The sequence below is a fragment of the Trachemys scripta genome, chromosome 4 (genome assembly GCF_013100865.1).
Source record: "Trachemys scripta elegans isolate TJP31775 chromosome 4, CAS_Tse_1.0, whole genome shotgun sequence".
Classification (NCBI taxonomy): domain Eukaryota; kingdom Metazoa; phylum Chordata; order Testudines; family Emydidae; genus Trachemys; species Trachemys scripta.
In genome coordinates, this window is record NC_048301.1 from 80,982,362 (window position 1) to 81,004,895 (window position 22,534).

The window sequence follows — 22,534 nt, forward strand, 5'->3', positions numbered from 1 at the left end:
GGGGGGGGGGGGGGGGGGGGGGGGGGGGTGGCGCCGAGGGTTCATCAATGAGAAACAAACAGAAGTTTCACACCATAGCCTGGCCAGTCACAAAACTCGTTTACAAAGCTTCTCTGATGCGCACCGCGCCCTGCTGTGCTCTTCTAACCGTCCTGGTGTCTGGCTGCACGTAATCAGCGGCCAGGCGATTTGCCTCAACCTCCCACCCCACCATAAATATCTCCCCCTTACTCTCACAGATATTGTGGAACGCACAGCAAGCAGCAATAACAATGGGGATATTCTTTTCGCGGCGGTCTGAGCGAGTCAGCAAGCTGTGCCAGCGCGCTTTTAAACGTCCAAATGCACATTCCACCACCATTCGGCACTTGCTCAGCCTGTAGTTGAACAGGTCCTGACTACTGTCCAGGCTGCCTGTGTACGGCTTCATGAGCCATGGCATTAAGGGGTAGGCTGGGTCCCCAAGGATCACTATAGGCATTTCAACATCCCCAACGGTTATTTTCTGGTCCAGGAAGAAAGTCCCTTCCTCCAGCTTTTGAAACAGACCAGAGTGCCTGAAGACGTGAGCATCATGTACCTTTCCCGGCCATCCCATGTTGATGTTGGTGAAACGTCCCTTGTGATCCACCAGGGCTTGCAGCAGCATTGAAAAGTACCCCTTGCGGTTTATGTACTCGGTGGCTTGGTGCTCCGGTGCCAAGATAGGGATATGGGTTCCATCTATCGCCCCACCACAGTTTGGGAATCCCATTGCAGCAAAGCCATCCACTATGACCTGCACGTTTCCCAGAGTCACTACCCTTGATATAACCAGGTCTTTGATTGCCCTGGCAACTTGGATCACAGCAGCCCCACAGTAGATTTGCCCACTCCAAATTGATTCCCGACTGACCGGTAGCTGTCTGGCATTGCAAGGTTCCACAGGGGTATCGCCACTCGCTTCTCAACTGTGAGGGCTGCTCTCATCCTGGTATTCTGGCACTTCAGGGCAGGGGAAAGCAAGTCACAAAGTTCCATGAAAATGCCCTTACGCATGCGAAAGTTTTGCAGCCACTGGGAATCGTCCCACACCTGCAACACGATGCGGTCCCACCAGTCTGTGCTTGTTTCCCGGGCCCAGAATCGGCATTCCACGGCATGAACCTGCCCCAGTAACACCAGGATTTGCACATTGCTGGGGCCTGTCCCTTGTGAGAGGTCTATGTCCATGTCAATTTCCTTATCACTCTCGTCGCTGCGCTGCAATTGCCTCATCAGCTGGTCCTGGTTTTGCTTTGGCATGTCCTGGCTCTGCATATACTCCAGGACAATGCGCGTGGTGTTCATAGTGCTCATGATTGCCGTGGTGATCTGAGCGGGCTCCATGATCCCAGTGCTATGGCGTCTGGTCTGAAAAAAGGCGCGAAACTATTGTCTGACGGAGGGAGGGGCGAGTGACGACATGGCGTACAGGTACAGGGAATTAAAATCAACAAAGGTGGCTGTGCATCAGGGAGAAACACAAACAACTATCACACAGAATGGCCCGCCCAAACGTTCAACTCAAAACCCTGGGTTTAGCAGGCCGTTGATTTCACGGAGGGAGGGGGAAGCAAATGAATACAGAACAAATCTATTTTTTAGATCTTAAGCTGGCAGCCGACGGTGCAGCATGACTGATAGCCCGCAGCATCTTCTGAGTGCTTGGCAGAAAATAGTGTACTACGACTGATAGCCGCCATAATCATTGGCAAGGCAACAAAATATGATTGGGGGACATATGGAATTTCAGCCATCATCTGATCGAAACAGTCGTAATACACCATCTACTGCCAAAAGGCAAGGGGCTGCTGCTGTGTAGCAATGCAACCCCACGTCTGCCAGCACCCAGATCGCCGAAGAAGGCTACCAGTCATACTGCACCGTCTACTGCCAAAAGGCAATTAGCTGCTGCTGTGTAGCAATGCAGTACCACGTCTGCCGGCATCCAGATGACATATGGTGACGCTGAGCTGAGCGGGCTCCATGCTTGCCGTGGTATGTTGTCTGCACAGGTAATCCAGGTAAAAAGGCGCGAATCGATTGTCTGCCGTTGCTCTGACGGAGGGGGAGGGGCCTGACGACATGTACCCAGGACCCCCCGCGACACTGTTTTTGCATCATTAGGCATTGGGATCTCAACCCAGAATTCCAATGGGTGGCGGAGACCGCGGGAACTGTGGGATAGCTACCCACAGTGCAACGCTCCGGAAGTCAACGCTAGCCTCGGTACTGTGGACGCGGTCTGCCGACCTAATGCACTTAGAGCATTTTATGTGGGGACACACACAATTGGCTGTATACAACCGATTTCTATAAAACCGGCTTCTATAAATTCGACCTAATTTCGTAGTGTAGACATACCCTTAGGTGGGCGCATGCCTAAGTGGAATACATGCCTACATCTACATGAAGACGACTCCGGGTTCAGCTTAGTTAGTAGGTGCAGAGAGAATATTTTCTTCATTTGGACTAATTCATTCAAAATTGAGAAACTGGGGAGCTGAAAAAGCAGGAAAGTTTGTTTTCCTCTTCTAAATTATGAATAAAGAATGAGTGGGAGAGGATGAGATCTACGAATTCTAAAAACCAGAAGGACATGGGGCCAGATTTTCAAAAGTTATTTAAGTACATAAGATGCAGACATGTGACTGGACATCTAAATCCCACTAATCTGCTTTGCAGGGTGGATTAAAACAAAAAATTTAAGCTTTTTTTTTTTTTTAAATTGACTATTTAAATAATACATTTTTCTTTTTAAAAGTAAACCTATTTAAAATGAAATCTGAATTAAGATATGTTAAGGCCTGAACTTCTTGTAATCTCTTAAAACACTTAAATAAAAAAAAAAAAATATGCTGAATCCAAAAGCCTCTATCAAAAACATTAAAGGCTGCTTGTCTATTTAATCAAAGAACCAGCAGAAAATCTTTTGAGATCAAGCTTTATAAATATGGCACAATAAGTGAGCCTAAGTAACTTGGAAGACTGTCACTTTCATGAAACATAGGCGAGCAGGAACTTTTAACATAGGCATATTTGAAAATTTTCCCAGGCTGACCTGAAAATCAGTTTAATTCACCGACTACAGTCAATCCCTCTGTTTTATAAATCATTTAGTTGTAAAAAATGTTAAATGTTTTAATAAAGACAAGTTTTGTATCCAAAACATTTAATGTTGTCTTGCTTAATAAATATACATTTTATGCGCCATTTTGTGTTTAATTAAATTTCAGTTACCGTCTTAATGCAGCTTGACATGAATCATGAGCAAAGTTATCTTGTAAATAAGCAATGTATCATTCACCATTTTTTAACATACAATACACACCCCCCCCCACACACACACACACACTTAATAGGAATCTGAAAATATTAAACTAATTGCTTAAATGTGTACCTTTCTAGGTAGCAAAAAGATGCATCAAATCTAGTGTAAAGGTTCTATTATCACCTTTCGTTTGAAAATAACTGAAGTACAAATGGAAAAGGGAATTAAAATTGATGTTAAATCAAGGCACTTGGTGATTTAAAAATCGATCGACCCTGCTGCACAGGTACTTTTGAAACCACACGCACACACACACACACTCCGACTCCTCCCCCCTGGTGACCTATCTGCATCTTTAGGCATTTTGATCATGATGGTGGCAATATGTTCATTCACTAATAATAGTTAGTGCTTCCTTAGCTGAAAAATCAGTTAATTCTAAATACAAAACATGTTTTATAAACTTAAATATCCAGTGCATTTAAGGTAGTTTTATTTAACTAATAACAATAAATTTAAAATGCTGTTTGTGTATTTTTAATTTAATTTCAATTTCCATCCAACTGCAACTTGACAAATCCCGAATAAAAATTTATCTGGCAAATAAGTGTGTCATTCACCATTTCTGAATAAATGATGAGCTGTATAATTGATTAAGTAATTGTGGGCAGACATAATAGATCCTCTAGGTTAGCAGAAAGTACCAAATGCAGTGCAAATGGTATATTTAATGGCAAATCAACATGTTTTAATGTTTACACCAATCAGTGAGAAAAAACGGTTACTCACCTTTGTAACTGTTGTTCTTAGAGATGTGTTGCTCATATCCATTCCAATCAGGTGTGCGCGCGCTGCGTGCATGATCATCGGAGACATTTTCTACCCTAGCAACACCCGGTGGGTCGGCTGTGGAGCCCCCTGGAGTGGCGCCTTCATGGCGCTGGATATATACACCCCAGCCTACCCAGAGCCCTCTCAGTTCCTTCTTGCCAGCTACTCCGACAGTGGGGACGGGGGGTGGGTTTAGAATGGATATGAGCAACACATCTCAAAGAACAACAGTTACAAAGGTGAGTAACCGTTTTTTCTTCGAGTGCTTGCTCATATCGATTCCAATTAGGTGACTCCGACCCCACCGCCTAGGTAAGGCTTGGTAGTGAGACATCGCTGTGTACAAAACTGCTGATCCGAATGCAGCATTGTCTCTGGACTGCTGTACCAGCGCATAGTGAGCGGCGAAGGTGTGGACCGATGACCAAACCACAGCTCTACAAATGTCCTGGATCGGGACTCAAGCCAGGAAGTCAGTCGAGGAGGCTTGAGCCCTCGTGGAGTGGGCGGTGAGGCGCAGCGTCGGGGCACCGGCCAGGTCGTAGCAAGCACGAATGCAGGACGTGATCCAAGAGGAGAGACGTTGTGAGGAGACCGGTAAGCCTTTCATCCGGTCGGCCACTGCAACAAAGAGTTGTGTCGTCTTCCTAAACGGCTTTGTACGCTCAATACAGAAAGCCAGGGCCCTGCGTACGTCCAAGGAATGCATACGCTGGTCTTGACAGGTGGCATGCGGCTTAGGATGGAAGACCGGGAGAAATATATCCTGGTTCACATGAAAAGGTGAAACTGCCTTGGGAAGAAAGGCAGGGTGGGGGCGAAGCTGCACCTTGTCTTTATGGAAAACTGTGTATGGAGGCTCAGACGTAAACGCCCTGATTTCAGAAACACACCTTGCTGAAGTGATGGCTACCAGGAAGGCTATTTTCCAAGATAGGTAAAGGAGTGAGCAGGTAGCCAATGGCTCGAACGGGGGCCCTGTGAGCTTGGAAAGAACCAGGTTAAGATCCCACACCGGAACGGGTTGGCATTGCTGTGGGTATGACCGGTCTAAGCCCTTGAGGTATCTAACGACCACCGAGTTAGAGAAGACCGAGGAAGCGAGTTCTCCTGGGTGGAACGCCAATATAGTGGCCAGGTGAACCCTGATTGAAGATATCGCCAAGCCCTGCTGTTTCAGGGATAGGAAATATTGGAGTATAAAGGGAATTGACGCCTGCAAGGAGGGCGTAGCCCGCTGCACGCACCAATAGGAGAACCATTTCCACTTGGCTAAGTAAGTGGTCCGTGTAGAGGGCTTTCTACTTCCCAGCAGAATCTGTTGCACGGGATGTGAGCATTGTAGCTCTATCCGATTTAGCCATGGAGCATCCACGTCGGGGTGACAGTCGGCCGTGGTCCTGAGATCAGGTCTGGGCACAAGGGAAGTGTGATCAGAGTTTGAAACGATAGCTCCAGAAGCATGGTGTACCAATGCAGTCTTGGCCAAGCTGGAGTGACTAGAATGAGACGTGCCTCGTCTCTGTGTAGCTTGAGCAGTACCCTGTGGACCAGTGGGAATGGAGGAAAAGCATAGAACAGCTGGTCTGTCCATGTCAGAAGGAAAGTGTCCAAAAGGGAGCCCGGAGATCGCCCTTGTAGGTAGCAGAACACGTGGCACTTCCTGTTAGCTCGAGATGCGAACAGGTCGACCTGGGGAAATCCCCACCTCTGGAAGATGGAATAGATGATGTCTGGGCGAATCGACCACTCGTGCTTCTGAAGGATCTGCTGAGACGGTCCACTAGAGTGTTCTGGACTCCAGGGAGGAACGATGCCATGAGATGTATCAAGTGGGCAATGCAGAACTCCCACAGGCGAATGCCTCTTGGCATAGGAGAATTGACCGAGCTCCTCGCTTGTTGATGTAGAAGATGGCCGTGGTGTTGTCTGTGAGGACTGACACGCAACGGCCGTGCAGGAGACCGAGAAACGCCTGACAGGCTAGACGCACGGCCATCAGCTCTCGAACACTGATATACAGGGCTAGTTGGGATGCGGTCCACTGGCCCTGGGTGTGGTGCTCTCCGAGGTGAGCACCCCAACCGAGAGATGAAGCGTCCGTGACCAGGTGCAGGGAGGGTTGTGGGGCGTGAAACGGCATTCCTGCGCCAACCGCCTTGTGATCCAGCCACCAGGTGAGAGAGGTCAGGACAGGAGTTCGGTACCGTGACCACCAAGTTCAGGTTGTCCTGATAAGGACAGTACACCGACGATACCCAGGCCTGAAGTGGGCGAAGCCGAAGTCTGGCATGCCTGGTTACGTAAGTTCAAGAGGCCATGTGCCCCAACAAGCCGAGGCACATCCTTATTGTGGTAATTGGGAAGACCTGGAGCCCTCGATGATGCCTGTGATGGCATGAAACCGACTGTCTGGTAGAAGAGCTCGGGTGAGTCTGGAGTCTAAGACTGCCCCGATAAACTCTATTCTCTGGGTTGGCTCCAGAGTGGACTTTTTTTTGTTGAGCAGAATGCCTAACTCGTGGAATGTTTGCAGTATTATCTGGACGGGAGCTTGAACTTGCTCCCTGGTGCGGCCGCACACCAGCCAGTCGTCTAAATACGGGAACACCTGTATCCTTTGTCGACGAAGGTATGCTGCCACGACAGCCATACATTTGGTGAACACTCTTGGAGCGGCGGACAAGCCGAAGGGAAGGACGGCCAATTGGTAGTGCACCTTGTTTACTACAAATCGAAGGAAGCGCCTGTGTGGGGGATAAATTGCTATATGAAAATATGAGTCCTTCATGTTGAGGGCGGCGAACCAGTCTCCAGGATCCAGGGAAGGGATGATGGTCCCCAAGGAGACCATGCGGAACTTCAACTTTACTATGAATTTGTTGAGTCCGCATAAGTCTAAAATGGGACGTAGACCCCCTTTTGCTTTGGGGAATCAGGAAGTAGCGAGTGTAGAACCCCCTGCCCCTTAACTCTGGGGGAACCTCCTCTAAGGCCCTCATGGAGAGGAGGCCAAAAACCTCCTGTGTAAGGAGATGTTCGTGAGAAGGGTCCCTGAAGAGGGACGGGGACGGGGGGAACGAAGAAAACTGGAGAGCGTATCCCCTCTCCAATGTGCGAAGTACCCAGCGGTCCGAGGTTATAAGGGACCAAGCACGGTGGAAACGGGAGAGGCGATCCCGAAAGGAGGGAGATGGATCCTGGGTAGTGGCTGGGGCGCCGTCCTCGAGCGCACCTTCAAAAGTTTTGTTTAGGACCTGAAAGTGGCCTAGGCAGGCCCTGGTTCTGACCGGGTTGAGGGCCGGTAGACTTTCGTCTACCACCTCGTCCCCGCCTTCTGGCAAAGTCTTGTCTCGGACGAGGCGGGGGAGGGTAGAACCTTCGCGGCTGTGGCCTAAAGGGTCTGCGCTGTGGCCCTGGGACATGCATCCCCAGGGAGCGCATGATGGTTCTCGAATCCTTGAGGCTCTGCAATTGAGAGCCCGTCTTGTCTGAGAATAAACCTTGGCCCTCGAACAGTAGATCCTGCAGGGTCTGCTGCAGTTCTGGCGGTAAGCCCAAAACCTGGAGCCAGGAGACGCGTCGCATAGCTATGCCAGATGCTAGTGTCCTGGCGGCCGAGTCCGCTATGTCCAGGGAGGCTTCTAAGGAGGTCCTAGCCACCTTCTTACCTTCCTCCACTAAGGCCCCGAACGCCTCCCTTGAGTCCTGGGGAACCAACTCTTTGAATTTACCCATGGAGTTCCATGAGTTGTAACTGTAGCAGCTCAAGAGCGCCTGTTGGTTCGCGGCTCTGAGCTGCAGACCCCCCGCCGAGTACACCTTACACCCGAACAAATCGAAGCATTTAGCCTCCTTCGATTTGGGCGCTGCCGCCTGCTTGCCATGATGCTCTCTTGCGTTCACCGAGGGCACAACTAGTGAACACAGTGGAGGGTGCGTGTATAAGTATTCATGGTCCTTGGAGGGGACGAAGTACTTTCTCTCTACCCCTCTGGCAGTGGGTGGAATGGAGGCAGGGGTTTGCCATATGGTAGTGGCATTAGCCTGAATCGTACGAATCAGTGGTAATGCCACCCGGGATGGGGCATCAGCTGATAGGATGCTCACCACCGGGTCCTGCACCTCTACTATCACCTCCGCCAGCAGGTCCATGTTACGTGCCACCCTACATAATAGGTCTTGGTGGGCACGAAGATCTATTGGGGGAGGGCCTGAGGCTGTTGTGCCCGCCACCGCCTCATCCGGGGAAGATGAAGAGGATGCCTCCGGGGGCAAGGGGTCCAAATGAGGGTCCGGTTTTAAGGGTCCCTGAAGCGGACGATCTCCTGCCCCGGGGTCTAGGGCCTGAGGTGGTTTAGGCACGGGAGCCTCCATGCCCCCTGGGGAAGGACAGGAGATGGTGGCCTCCGGGACTCTGGGCTCGGATTGTGCTGAGCGAGAGGCCGATGGTGGAGCCCCTTGCGCCTGGTGATACGCCCACGGGGTCCAGAAAGACCAACGCGTAGGGTCCTGCGCGGGGTCCTCTGCCCCCTCCTGCCAGTGACTCAAGTCAGCGGCAGCCTGACCCTGGGGAGGGTATGCTGATCGTGAAGCCCCGTCGGATAAGCGAGACGCTGATCTCAAGGGCCAGGGCAGTGCCAAACGTGGCTGCATCGGCTTGGTCCGGTACCGATCAATGCCAGTCCATAGGCGAGCGGTCCCTGCGCGGTGCCGGTGAGCGGTACCGTGATCGAGATTGGTGCCACTGGCCATGTCGGTGCCAAGATCCGGATCTGGACCGAGATGAAGACGACCGCCTGTAGACATGGTGCCGGGAGCAGCCCCTCGAACTGGAGCGGCACTCGTACCGGTGCCGAGAACTACGTCTAGATTCCGACCGGTACCGGTGGTCTTGACGGTGCCGAGACGTCCATCGGTGCCGTGAAGAAGACCTAGGCCGCGAGTACGACTGGTGCCGGGATGAAAGTCGGCGCCGGGACTGCGAGCAGCATCAGGACCTGCTCCGAGACCTGGAGCGGTGCCGCAAGTCCACGCTCGGAGACGGCGGGCGTACCAGGGCAGGCTTGCCCCTGGATTGCACGGTCCGAAGAGCGGGCGGTGCCACGGGTTGAGACGGCGCCGGCTCCGTGAGAGCAATGAGGTCTTTCGCCGTCACAAAGGTCTCTGGAGTTGGCATAGGCTTAGGAAGACATGGCTCCACCACGGACCGAGGCAATGAGCCAGTCCGCACCAGACTCAACGGCCCTACCCCCGGTGCCGGAGTCAACAGTGTAAAAGATATTTGCATCTTCTGGCGCTCTAGAGGCGGACGCGGCTCTACCACCGGTACTGGGGGAGCCGGTGCCTGTAGGACAACGGCCTCCTGTGTCTTGCGGGGTCTCATGTCCCGGAGACAGGGAACGGCGCCGAGGCGCTTGTGGCGGACGCGACGCCGAGGGAGGACAGTGCCGTGAGGCCTTATCCGCGTCTGCTTGCGGTGTAGTACCGGTAGGTGCCGCCAGGGCACTGCACACCAAGGCGCTCGGTGCTGGAACTTGGTGCGCCGAGGGAGGATCTGGGCTAAGTGCCGCCTCCATGAGGAGCTGCTTGAGTCTAAAGTCCCGCTCCTTTTTAGTCCTGGGTCTGAAAGCCTTACAGATTTTGCACTTATCTGTCTGGTGGGACTCTCCTAAACACTTCAGACACGAGTTGTGCGGATCTCCCGTTGGCACAGGCTTAGCACAGGACACGCACGGCTTAAAGCCAGGAGCCTTGGGCATGAGCCCGGCTATGCGCCGGGGGAAAAGGGGGGAGAAATATCCCCCTTAACCCCGCTAACTATTTACAACTATTTAAAATAATGAACTATTAACAACAATCTAAGAATATACTACAACTATCTATAAGAATTACAGGATAAGCTAGGGAAAGTGGAGAACAGCTATGCCGCAGCTCCATAGTTCCAATGACTGTCAGGGGTGGTAAGAAGGAACTGAGGGGGGCGCTGGGTCGGCTGGGGTATATATCCAGCGCCATGAAGGCGCCACTCCAGGGGGCTCCACAGCCAACCCACCGGGTAGAAAATTTGCTAGGGTAGAAAATTTCTCCGACGATCGTGCACGCAGCGCGCGCACACCTAATTGGAATCGATATGAGCAAGCACTTGAAGAATGAATTTTTTCTTAAGAAAATAACTAAGTACAAATGCAAAACAAGATTAAAACAGATGTTTTAAACCAAGGTTTCCTGCTTGCTGATTTAAAGCACGATTAAAATAATTATTATTTAAAGCAATACATCCTGGTAGGCAATTTCCTTCCCAAGCGATTTTAAACATTTGCTCACATCAGTCATTGTCTTTTGTCAAGTAGCCAGTGTGGTCCAAAAGATGGTTAGCCTGTGGGCCCAAGGGATCAAGTGGTCCAGTCAACTAGCTAGCCCATTTTTTTAAACTGCTCTACTTAACAGTCTCATGAACAGGATTTTTGACAAAGTAACAAGATACGTAGGCTTTATCTACACTGTGCACCTTTTAGTGACACAGCTGTGCCGCTAAACCCAGTGTAGCTGCTGTTTGTCAGCAGGAGAGCTCTCCTGCCGAAGTGCTGTTCAAACCAGTGCTTTTCATCAGTAAAATTTGTGTTGTGACAGGGGAAGGGGGCGGGGGAGAGGGGAGTTAAACCCCCCTGAACGACAAAAGTTTTGCTGATAAATTTCCAGTGTAGACAAAACCTTAGATGATAATCCTGTTTAGTAGATTGTTCAGCTAGGTCAGCAGCTCTGGTTCAGATCTAGGTCTTCATCAAAGCAGCAGCAGCTGTTATGCTGAAGACCTAATCTTTAACAAAGGTGCCTTCTTTTGTAAAAGATCTTCTGATGTAACAAATCCTCCTCAAATTGCTAACTCCATGTATCAGGTTAGCCCTCAATTCCGGATAAAGAACATTAATGAGGCATATGAGAAAGGTGGTGTACTACTCCTCTCTTAAATCATACCAGGCAGCTTTCACATATTATGAAGAATGAGAACATCAAATGTAAATCATATTTTCCCTCAGCTAGCTATAGCACGTAAGGATTCAGTTATGGTCAATGTTAATTTATTTCACCTTGTTAATTAACCAATTTATATTAGCCGAGAGAGACCTAAATTATCACCTATGCACAAGCTGTTCAGTTTGTGTTTTTTTTAAGACAGAAGGGTCCAAAAAATTATGGGTATCAAAATGTGAATTTGGGAGCCAAATTTTAACTGATAGATTTTCTTGAAACTCCCCCAAAAATTCAAGTTTGATTTTGAGATTATGTGCTGAACTTTCAGTCATTACACGGTTTTCCTATAAAAGAGGCTTAACTCCTGCTTTAGGTCTGAAACAGAACATAACCTTAATTATGGCACCACCACGGATCAATTTCAATAGTACTGTTAAATATTTAAGTCAGTTTTCACCACAGTACACTAACAATTGTGAACCTAAATAAACAAAAATACCAACACACAAAATATATCCTTGCAGCTTTTCAATCTATCATTAGTATAGCTGAAGCCAGATCTACCCAGTTACTTTTAAATTTGAGTTCATATTTAAAAAAAAAAAAAAAAATTCAAGCATTGACAGCCTGCTAAGAGAGATTTGTGGAAGTTGCAATTTTTACCAGTTGATCTTGATTAAGGCGCTCTCCCTTGTTCATTCGATCCTGGTAATCATCAAGTTTGCCCTGGGGGGGAAAAAAAATGCTTTTATGTTTTGTGTACTACAAGTCATAAAGAGTTATGCACAAGAGAAGTGAGAGTTATGTTACGGTTCCTCCCGTGTTAAGTCACAATACCTATTTTATATGAAATTACATTGTAACACAAGGTGCAAACTGACATGATCATGAGCTTTGTATGCAAATACCTGAACTCATTTTACATTTAAAAATATACTTTTACAAGGAGGAAATATTTTAATCTCACTTATTCTGTTACTATAATGCACATCTTAGTGACCTTTCTTGCAACCAACAGAAAGTTGCTTTGCATCAGCATTGAAAGTGACCTGCAAAGAAACAAAACTAGGTGTGTGTGCCCTGTTTAGTTTCATGGTGCATACAGACAACTCGAAGCTTTTTTCATTTTTGTTTTTCCACACTAACTGCTCAGGGTCTATCTGCTCTGGGAAACTCTAAAGAACAAGAACCAGAGAAATACATCACAAGTACCAAGGAAGTGAAATCTGATTAACTGGGAAGAGGCAATTTTTATTTATGCTGTTTAAGCCTTTATTTTTGCTAACATTCATTTTCCTAATATTTGACAGAAAAACCTTTTAGGATTCAACACCTACCCCACTCCAGTTATGGGCTGAGAAAACTGCCAATCCATGTGTGACTATCAAGTCCTCAAGTAAATCAGGAAGGACCAGACCAGACTTAATATTCCTCATATTTAACGTAGGACACCTCTATACATCAAAGACAAGAAAAGCGTGCACACATTTTCTTTTGCTGGTGACTTAAGAGTTAAGTCAGATAGGCAAATATCTTCTAATTCCTTTGTGTTCATTTCCTGGTAACCCAAAAAGTGACAAACCAAGCTCAGTCCTGAACTAAAATCTTATGCACTGCACTAAACTGCCAGAGATATGACTCCAAATGAAATGAGACTCCAAAACCAAGCTTGGTAAAGTCAAACCAATACTCTTCAAAAGCAAAAATGTTTAATGTGGTTAGGTAACTGTCACTTATCACTCAGCTTACAAAACAAAAATAGTTAAGTACTTCCTAAATCTGGGGTGGGCAAAATATAACCCACGGGTCGGATGTGGCCCGCCAGCCATTTTAATCTGGTCCTTGAGCTCCCACTGGGGAGTGGGATCTGGAGCATGCCCGCTCCGGCACTCCAGCTGGGAAGCAGGGTCGGGGGGCCGTTCCATGCAGCTCTTGGAAGCAGCAGCATGGCCCCCCTCCAGCGTTCCAGCCGGGGAAGAGGGTCAGGGGCCGTGCCACGTGGCTCCTGGAAGCAGCAGTATGGACCCCCCTCTGGTTCCTATGCATAGGGGCAGCCAGGGGGCTCTGCTCTGCACATTGCCCCCACCCCAAGCACCACCCCCGCAGCTCCCATTGGCCGGGAACCACAGCCAATGGGAGCTGCAGGGGCAGTGCCTGCGGACAGGGCAGCATGCAGAGCCGCCTGGCCGCGCTGCCGCATAGGAGCCAGAAAAGGGACATGCTGCTGCTTCCGGGAGCCGCTTAAGGTAAGCACCGCCCGGAGCCTGCACCGAAGCCTCTCCCCGCGCCCCAACCCCGATTCCCCCCTCCCACCCTGTGAACCCCTCGGTCCCAGCCCCCTGCACTCTTTTCTGCCCCCCCCCCCGCACCCCACACCGCCAACCAGAGCCCTCACCCCCCTCCCGCACCCCAACCCCAACTTGGTGAGCATTCATGGCCCACCATACAATTTCTATTCCCAGATGTGGCCCTGAGGCCAAAGAGTTTGCCCACTCCTGTCCTAAATGATACACTGACCATGTAATAAACATACTTATCAAACAAAAATGCCTATTTTGTCAAAAAGAAAAACTGCCATAACTCTCACCTATGGACTATTTAATGTTATTTCTGTGATCTTGATTTTAATATTTAAGTATTCTCTTTTCATGTTTAGTTCAATGTATTTATAACAGTTTTTCAACAAAGTGTTCTGCCATTTCTTGCAAATAACGTTTATACACTGATTTATATAATGACTATATGGTATGATTTGAGACTGATCAACATGCTTCAATGTGCACATATAACTCATTTATTTTTCAGTGGATGTATGTAGTATTTATATTGGTGAAATCGATTTACTTTGGGTCAGAGTTAAGGTTTGTGTGTACAGTTAATCTGTACAATGGGAGATGTTAAGCGAAATTGTATAACACTTATCCTACGATAGAGTATGATGTTAGACAGAAACCAAAAGAATGTATGCTGCTGGGTACACAGAGAGACAGAAGTTTGGACTCTCAGCTGAAGCTCTACCTAGACTGCCCCGATGCAACTTGGGAAGTTTTGAATTTGAAGGGTCAGCAGTTGGCTCCTGAGGAGAGGGAACAGGATGACTGAGGGGATTGGAGAGTCAGACTGCAATCAGGACAGGAAGTACTACCAGGCTCTTAAAAGATTAGGCTTTCCTTCTGCAAGTAAGCAGCAGCAGGACCACTGAAAGCTGCTGTTATGTTTATTCTGGTTAAATAAAAGTTCAGTGTTTTTTTTCCAAACTTTTTTCAGAAGTCAGAGGCAGTCAGTCAATCAGAGTTTTGAAGAGATCTGCAGGGTCCCTGAAACAGAGTTATGAAAAGCAGCCAGGATCGCCTGATAGTTATAGACAAGTGTCCTGAGAGGAAACTAAGGCCTGGTCCCCACTAAGCCCCCACTTCGGACTAAGGTACGCAAATTCAGCTATGTTATTAACGTAGCTGAATTCGAAGTACCTTAGTCCGAACTTACCGCAGGTCCAGACGCGGCAGGGAGGCTCCACCGTCGATGCCGCATACTCCTCTCGCCGAGCTGGAGTACCGGTGTCGACGGCGAGCACTTCCGGGATCGATCCAGGATCGATTTATCGTGTCTAAACCAGACGCGATAAATCGATCCCAGAACATCGATTGCCTGCCGCCGGACCCTCCGGTAAGTGTAGACGTACCCTTAGAGGGGTTAAAAGGGTTGTACTAGTAACTCGAAGATCCCAGAGTTCAACAAGGTGTGCGCCAGATCATAACAGTTGTAATGAAACATTTCTTAATGTTTAAAAATTAGTCCAGACTGCACAGTGCAGCTTGGGAGAGTGCCACAGTGCCCTGAAGTGCAGCTTTGACATAACTTTGAGCTACCTATACAGCAGCCAGACACAAACAGTACAAAGGGAAGCCCCAGTCAGATACCCTAGATTGGCAGCAGGGTCATAGCATAGGATCTTCCCATGGCCAGCTATGCTGGCTTCAGGGCCAATCTACTTATATTATAAGCACTGAACAAGTTGATGTTCTTAATAACTACTCGTTTGTTTTTAAACTTGGGTTCTTTAAATAATTTGACAGATAATTACACTTCTTACTCGGCAAGGCTGTTTTTTTTTAAACAAAGTTTTAGATTTTTTAAGAGTTTCTTTCCTCCATCTCCTCCCCCCCCCCCACCCCCCTTGGGCATATGAACTTATTGGTCACCAGATTATTAAACCAGGACTGGTGTGCACCAAGCTAATAACATGAAACTGACAAGACATTCACATATGTTGCATGCAGTGTAGTTGTAGCCATGTCAGTTCCAGGATATTAATAATCAACATGGAAGACACTGAATTTAGCCGTCTGAAATGGAAGCTCTACAACAGAGTTTCTCAAACTGGGGGTTCTGACCCAAAAGGGGGTCGCAAGACAATTATAGGGGGGCCATGAGAATGGTGGCTGATGGCCAGGCGCCCAGCTCTGAAGGCAGAGCCACCGCCAGAAGTAAGGGTGACATGTTATGGGAGATGGAGGGGGTCATCACAGTGTGAAACATTTTCAAAGGGGGTTCTAGCATAAAAGTTTGAAAACCCCTGCTCTACAACATGAAGAAACAGGAAGCAAAATTTAACAGTGACATCTACTTCCTGAGCAAATGCAAGAATCAAAACATCATCCCCTGTAACCATCAATAACTAGGACCCTACCAAATTCACAGCTGTGAAAAATACTTCACAGACCATGAAACCTAGCTATTGTATGGGAGCGGAAAGGCTGGGGGCATCACAGCTGGGGACTTCTACTGTATGCCAGACTCTAGCTTTCACGGGGGAGATAAAGGCAGGAAGCAGGGATGAGGGGTGACCTTCCTACAGCTAGGAGAGGTTCCCAGAGGTGGGTCTGACGCCAGCCCTGGGGAGCACCCTGTGTAGGACAAGAGGAAGTCCCATCCCTCCCCAACCTGGCCCCTCTACGGTTCCAGGCCCAGCCCACAGGGATTAAAGTGGCTTTGGGTTGGCTGTGTGTGTTGGGGGAGTGACCACAGCGCCCCCTTGACCAGTCAGTTGCCCACTCATAAGGCTGGCCCTGCTCCTCCAAAAAGTGATAACCCCCACAACCCCATACCATGCAACCCTCACTTCTTTGCTGCTGTTGGCGGCAGTGCTGCTTTTAGAGCTGAGCATCTGGCCAGCAGCCCTGCTCTCCAGCTGCCCAGCTCTGAAGGCAACGCTGCCACCAGCAACAGCGCAGAAGAAAGGGTGGCAATACCATGATCCCTCTATAATAGCCTTGCAAACCCCCGACAACCCCTTTTGGGGCCAGAAACTCCAGGGTTACAACACCGTGAAATTTCAGATTTAAATATCTGAAACTGTGAAATTTACGATTTTAAAAATCCTATGACAGTGAAATTGACCAAAATGGACCATGAATTTGGTAGGGCCCAATCTATAACCCTCTGACCACTACACACAACTCCAAATATGCTGACTAGCTCTGCAGAGACACTTCAGAGAAACTGAGGAACCACTTACTTCACCTTACATACTCCAGAAGGGACCACCTCAAGAGTGAAAAAAATCACACGCTCTCACCCACTGGAGGAAAAACAAAATAAAACAGGAAATCATGCACACACAAAAAATGCAAAACAACTATCAAAGAAACCTAATGACAGCCATCCAACACAAATACAAAGTGGAACCAACTACAATTACTCCACCACCCCACAGGAGAAACCCTGTCACCAGTACCCACCACATGGTCACAATACTCCAACATAATCAATTTATCAAGACTGAGCTGGAGCTGAATTATCTGTACTTACTGGAGCTGGATTATCTGTACCCATTCACACACTTTCATCACTGTGCACAGTGCTAAGCTAGCTATGCACAGATATTATTTTCATCCATTCACACTTCCTTATACACCAACATCCTTCTGAATGACAGCATAGCTGTCTGCCTCAAATATTTACAAGACAATGGACAACCCTCAGATATACATCCCAAATACATTGCCAAACTCATGCATTTCATCCTCACCCATAACAATTTTACATTCAACAAGAAACACTTTGTCCAAACCCTTGAAAAAGCCATGGGTACTAGGATGGCTCCCCAATATGCCAACCTCTTCATGGTCCACCTTTGAAAAGAACTTCTTGACTAATGCACTACAAACCATCAATGATATTTTCATCCTCTGGACAGACAGCTTAAACTACCTCACAGATTTCCACCACAACTTCAACAACCCTCACCTGTCCATTAAACTCTCTCAGGAACATTCCCACACTAGCACCAACTTCCTGGACATCACAATCAGCTTTAACAATGGAACCCTACAGACAACCATATACAAGAAACTCACGGATTACCACAACTACCTTCATAAATCCTGTAACCACCCCAAACACACCAAGAAAGCTGTTATCTTCAGCCAGACACTCATACCACCGAATATGCTCCGAGATATACCATAATACACTTAAAACTTCCTTCACTAAACAAAAACTCCAGAGAAATAGTTCGCATCATGGAACAGGCCACCAAAATACCCCAAAAAAACCTATTTCAATACGGGGGGGGGGGGAAGGAACCACTGACAACCACAGCCCTCGTTGTCACCTACAACCCCACTCTGAAACACATATGGGGTATCAAACTACAACTTGTACTTTATAGGGGCCCCATTCTGAAAAAGAATCTTTCCTGAACTCTTCTGACCTTCCAAACAACCCCCCAACTTCTCAATGCTCATCAGAAGCAAGCTCCCACAGACCAGGACAACAACTGAAAGCAGCACTAAACCCTGCCATAACAGATGCAAATCTGCAGACATACCTCCACTGCTATAATGATCAAACATACCTTTCAAGATCAGTACACTAAATGTGCCAACAACAATTATTTGCCCAGCGAGCTTGTCCAGTCAATGACAACTCCTCCTGACATCACTGGAGCAGGACTGGGCTTCCCCTCCACAAAAACCCTCTGCTTAAATATGACTTATTTTCATAGAATCATAGAATAGAATCATAGAATATCAGGGTTGGAAGGGACCTCAGGAGGTCATCTAGTCCAACCCGCTGCTCAAAGCGGGACCAATCCCCAGACAGATTTTTGCCCCAGATCCCTAAATGGCACCCTCAAGGATTGAACTCTCAACCCTGGGTTTAGCAGGCCAATACTCAAACCACTGAGCTATCCCTGTTGTTAGAGACAACCAAGATTATATGGAAAGTCTGAAGCGGTAGTAATTAATAATAGAGCTAGAAGACTAAAACAATGGTCGACAAGTCAATATTTCAAACTGCAGTAATTTTTAGTGACCTGTATCAGAGGGGCAGCAGTGTTAGTCTGGATCTGTAAAAAGCAACAAAGAGTCTTGTGGCACCTTATAGACCGGGGTCGGCAACCTTTCAGAAGCAGTGTGCCGAATCTTCATTTATTCACTTTAATTAAAGGTTTCACGTGCCGGTAATACATTTTAATGTTTTTTAGAAGGTCTCTCTCTATAAGGCTAGATATTATATAACTAAACTATTGTTGTATTGTAAAATAAACAAGGTTTTCAAAATGTTTAAGCAGCTTCATTTAAAAATTAAATTAAAATGTTGATCTTATGCCGCCGGCCCGCTCAGTCCACTGCTGGTCTGGGGTTCTGTTCACCTAGGCCGGCAGCGGGCTGAGCGGGGCCTGCGGCCGGGACCCCGGCTGGCAAGGGTCCGCCAGCCAGAACCCCAGACCAGCAGTGGGTTGAGCGGCTCCTGCCAGCCAGGATCCCTGCTGCCGGACCTGCTCAGCCCGCTGCCGATCTGGGGTCCCGGCCCTGCCCACATACAGTGGGTACCTACCTGGTTCTCCCATTCTCTTCCTCTCTCTCCGCACTGACCTGAGGATGGAAGTGCACTGAGCACAGGGTTGGGGGTGAAGGAACAGGCAGGGGGTTGGGGCATAGGTTTGGAAGGAACAGAGCCTTGGGGGAAGGAGTGAAGTGGAGGCAGGGCCTGTGGCAGAGGCAGGGGTTGAACAGTGAGCATTGGAAAGTTGGCACCTGTAGCTCCAGTCCCGGAGTCAGGGTCTATGCAAGGAGCCGCATATCAACCTCTGAAGAGCCGCATGCAGCTCCGGAGCCACAGGTTGGCCACCCCTGCTATAAAGCTTTGAAGACTAAGAAAATGTACAGATATTAAAGGAGTGCTTCCCCACACAATTCAGATTAATGTTTGTTAAATACAACACACTGGGAAAAATATTGCCTTGAACAATCAAAATTCAAGTCAAAACTTTTTTTTTTTTTTTTTTTTAAATACAACCCAGGAATATCCTGAGAGCCATAATACCAAAAAGATTACCACAAAAATCATAACACTCAATTTTCTTTTGGGGGATAATCACTGCAAAGAATATTCTAGTTACAGGTTGTAATCTATTTATTTTAAAGAACAGTGCTTTTTAGTTCTAGTCACCGGTCAGCTGTTCTTAAAATTGAGAGGTCACGTATCTTGGGAATATAAGATTAATACTACACAACTATTTTTAATCACTTGAATTTAAGTTTTTGTTCATGTGGATCAAAATACATTACTGAAAAGTTGGTCCCAAAAGGACAAAATTTTCCAGTGAATGTTTCCCCCTTTTATATTTTGTCACTAACCCTACTACTTAGTGCTACATCTGTGGGTAACCCACGATGAAACTTTTGACACCAAAGGACTTCTCTCTCTTCACTTAGAGAGAGGCAGTGAAGCCAACATTGGGATACTGGTTTTAGATCAGCAGCTTTAGCAACCCGAGAACTCCCATTTTGATTTAAAAATTTTCACAGACCCCAACCGCCCCCCCCACACACACAATACCCCATCCCCACCCCACCTCTTCCCACTCCTGCCCCTCCTCTTTCCGCCCCACAAGTATCTCCTGCTCCTCCCCCGCTGTTCCCCGGCATGCAGGAGGCACTCAAAGGGAAGGAGGCAGGGGGAGGAGTTGATCAGTGGGGCTGGCGGACCTCCCTGGGTCCGCGGACCCCAGTCTGAAAAATGCTGCTTTAGATAGAAGGTAAAAGGTAATATAGGTTAAATCTTAAAATGTTCCTAGCTCCATTTTTAATACCATCTGAGGCTATTATAACTTGAAAAATAAATTAAACTTTGAAAATTCTTCCGTGACTTGCACAATTTTACTATATTTGTCCGTGGAAGGGAAATGTTTGTCTAAAAGAACCGTTTCCATTAGAATTCTAAAAATGGACAAACATTTGATTTTGTTAAAAAAAAAAAAAAAAAAAAACACTTGTTTTACTAGATGTACGTTTTGGGCTAAATGTGACCTAATAGTCGCTTTGAAGTTATTAAATACTGGAAAAAGACCTGTTGGATCCAACCTTGTAACAGCAAACTTTGTCTTAAAATTCTATTGCTTTCATATAAGATTTAGTACAAGTCTACATAGACCTAAAAGTTAATGTATTCATATCTCTGGAATTTTCATTATTTCTATATGACTGAGTGTATTTCATATTCCTATGAAAAGCTGTTTGGAGATCTGGATTCAACCACTACTTCATGTCCTGTCAGTTTTAAATTCCAGAGTCAACTAAAGCCATCAAAACGAATCACTAATAGTAACCAAAACAGGAAGGCACAAAGGGGGGAGGAGGGGTGAAGAGGGGCAGAAAAGGTCTCTGGAGTAGAAAAATTAAAAAAAAAAAAGTTACCATGGCATCGTGTTCTAGGTTTAAACGTTTCTTTAACCATCATTTGTTGACAGTGACAAAGTTCTGATCGAAAGATAAAACAGTGAAAGTATTTGATCAAAGATTCTGAAACAATTCACTTGCAGAAACTGAGCACAGAAGAGTTCAGCCCAAAGGATTTATTCTGGAAAGCTGCCGGCTTGTGAAAGTAAGAATAACATGCAAATTATCATGCAAGATAAATTATAGACAGTGGCCCAGACAGATAGTTACAGCCACTCATACTCCAGCTATACCTTTCACCCCCTGCCAAAACAGCCCATATTAATGAAAACTCTACAATTAAAAAAAGGTAGACAAAATGGTTACCTTTTTCACCTTTCCATTAAAAACAAAATCGTTCAACATTAATTTTCTGTGTCAGGGCTAGTTCTCCAACTAAGGATTTCCTGAACTCCCAATAATATAATGCTGCCTGGCCAAGTGTTTGATTTGGGCGATAGCTAGCAACCATAGCATTGTGGTCAAATTAAACCACAACAATGGGACACAGTAGGTGAGGTGATTACCAACAGATAGATCAGAAGATATTTTGATGAGCACTAAACTATACCCAAAAGACCATTAGTCAGGTAGAGCAGGGGTCTCAAACTGAAATGACCACGAGGTCGCATGAGGACTAATGCATTGGCCCAAGGGCCGCATCACTGACACTGACCCCTTGCTGCCCCCGGCCCCGCCCCCACTCCACCCCTTCCATGAGGCCTCGCCCCTGCCCCACCTCTTCCCGCCCCCATTCCAACCCCTTCCCCCAAGTCCTCACCCCAACTCTGCCCCCTCCCTGCCCCCCAGGGGGTGCAGGAGGAGTGCAGGGTATGGCAGGGGGCTCAGGGCAGGGAGTTCAGGTGCAGGAGGGTGTGGGATGTGGTAGGGGGCTCCAGACAGGGCGTTGGGATGCAGGCTTCAGCCCGGCGCCGCTTACCTAGAGCGGCTCAGGGGTGGCAGCACCGTGCACCATGGCCAGGGCAGGCTCCCTGCCTGCCTGCCCTGGCCCCGCTCCGCTTCAGGAAGCGGCCGGAGTCCCGGGGGGGGGGGGGGGGGGGGGGGGGGGGGGGGCGGAGAGGGGGGAACGGCGCCACGTGCTGCTCGTGCTCCTCGAGGTACCTCCCCCAAAACTCCCATTGGCCGCGGTTCCCCGTTCCAGGCCAATGGGAGCTGCGGGGGGGGGAAGTGCCTGGAAGCGAGAGCACAGAGCCCTCTACTCTCCCCCTGCCCCCCTCCCGGTACTGCAGGGACATAGTTCCAGCCGCTTCAGGGAGCGATGCGGGGCTCGCGGCGACACGCATTAGGCAGAGGGGCGGGGGGAGCTTGGTGGACCGCACAAAAGAACTCCACGGGCCGCATGTGGCCCACATGTTTGAGACCCCTGAGGTAGAGCAAGAAGCAAAGGTGTTTTACTCCTAACAGCCTACCACCATTTAAGAGGTAAGCAACTGTGTTCACCACTAGCTCAAGCTTCAGGATGCAGCCGTCTTAAATAGACCATTGAGCACATTACAGTTAGCCTAGTCCAGGGGTGGCCAACCAGTGGTTCTGGAGCCACATGCAGCTCTTCAGAGGTTAATATGCAGCTCCTTGTATAGGCTCCGACTCTGGGGCTGGAGCTACAGGTGCCAACTTTCCAATGTGCTTGGGGGGGGGGGGGGGGGGTGTGGCGGCCTCACCCCTGTGGCCCTCCCCGGCCCTCCCC

The 22,534-nt window shown here is 48.1% G+C and overlaps 1 protein-coding gene across 3 annotated transcripts in view; it reads right to left on the bottom strand.

The window, feature by feature from the left end:
• The window catches only part of CAPRIN1 (cell cycle associated protein 1), a 93,548-nt gene that overhangs the window by 58,659 nt on the left and 12,355 nt on the right, over positions 1-22,534 (bottom strand). For all 3 annotated transcript variants that reach the window (XM_034769705.1, XM_034769703.1, XM_034769704.1), the window contains exon 3: positions 11,762-11,824. In XM_034769705.1, the coding sequence (XP_034625596.1) occupies positions 11,762-11,824 (63 nt within the window). The remainder of the gene's footprint in view (positions 1-11,761; positions 11,825-22,534) is intronic.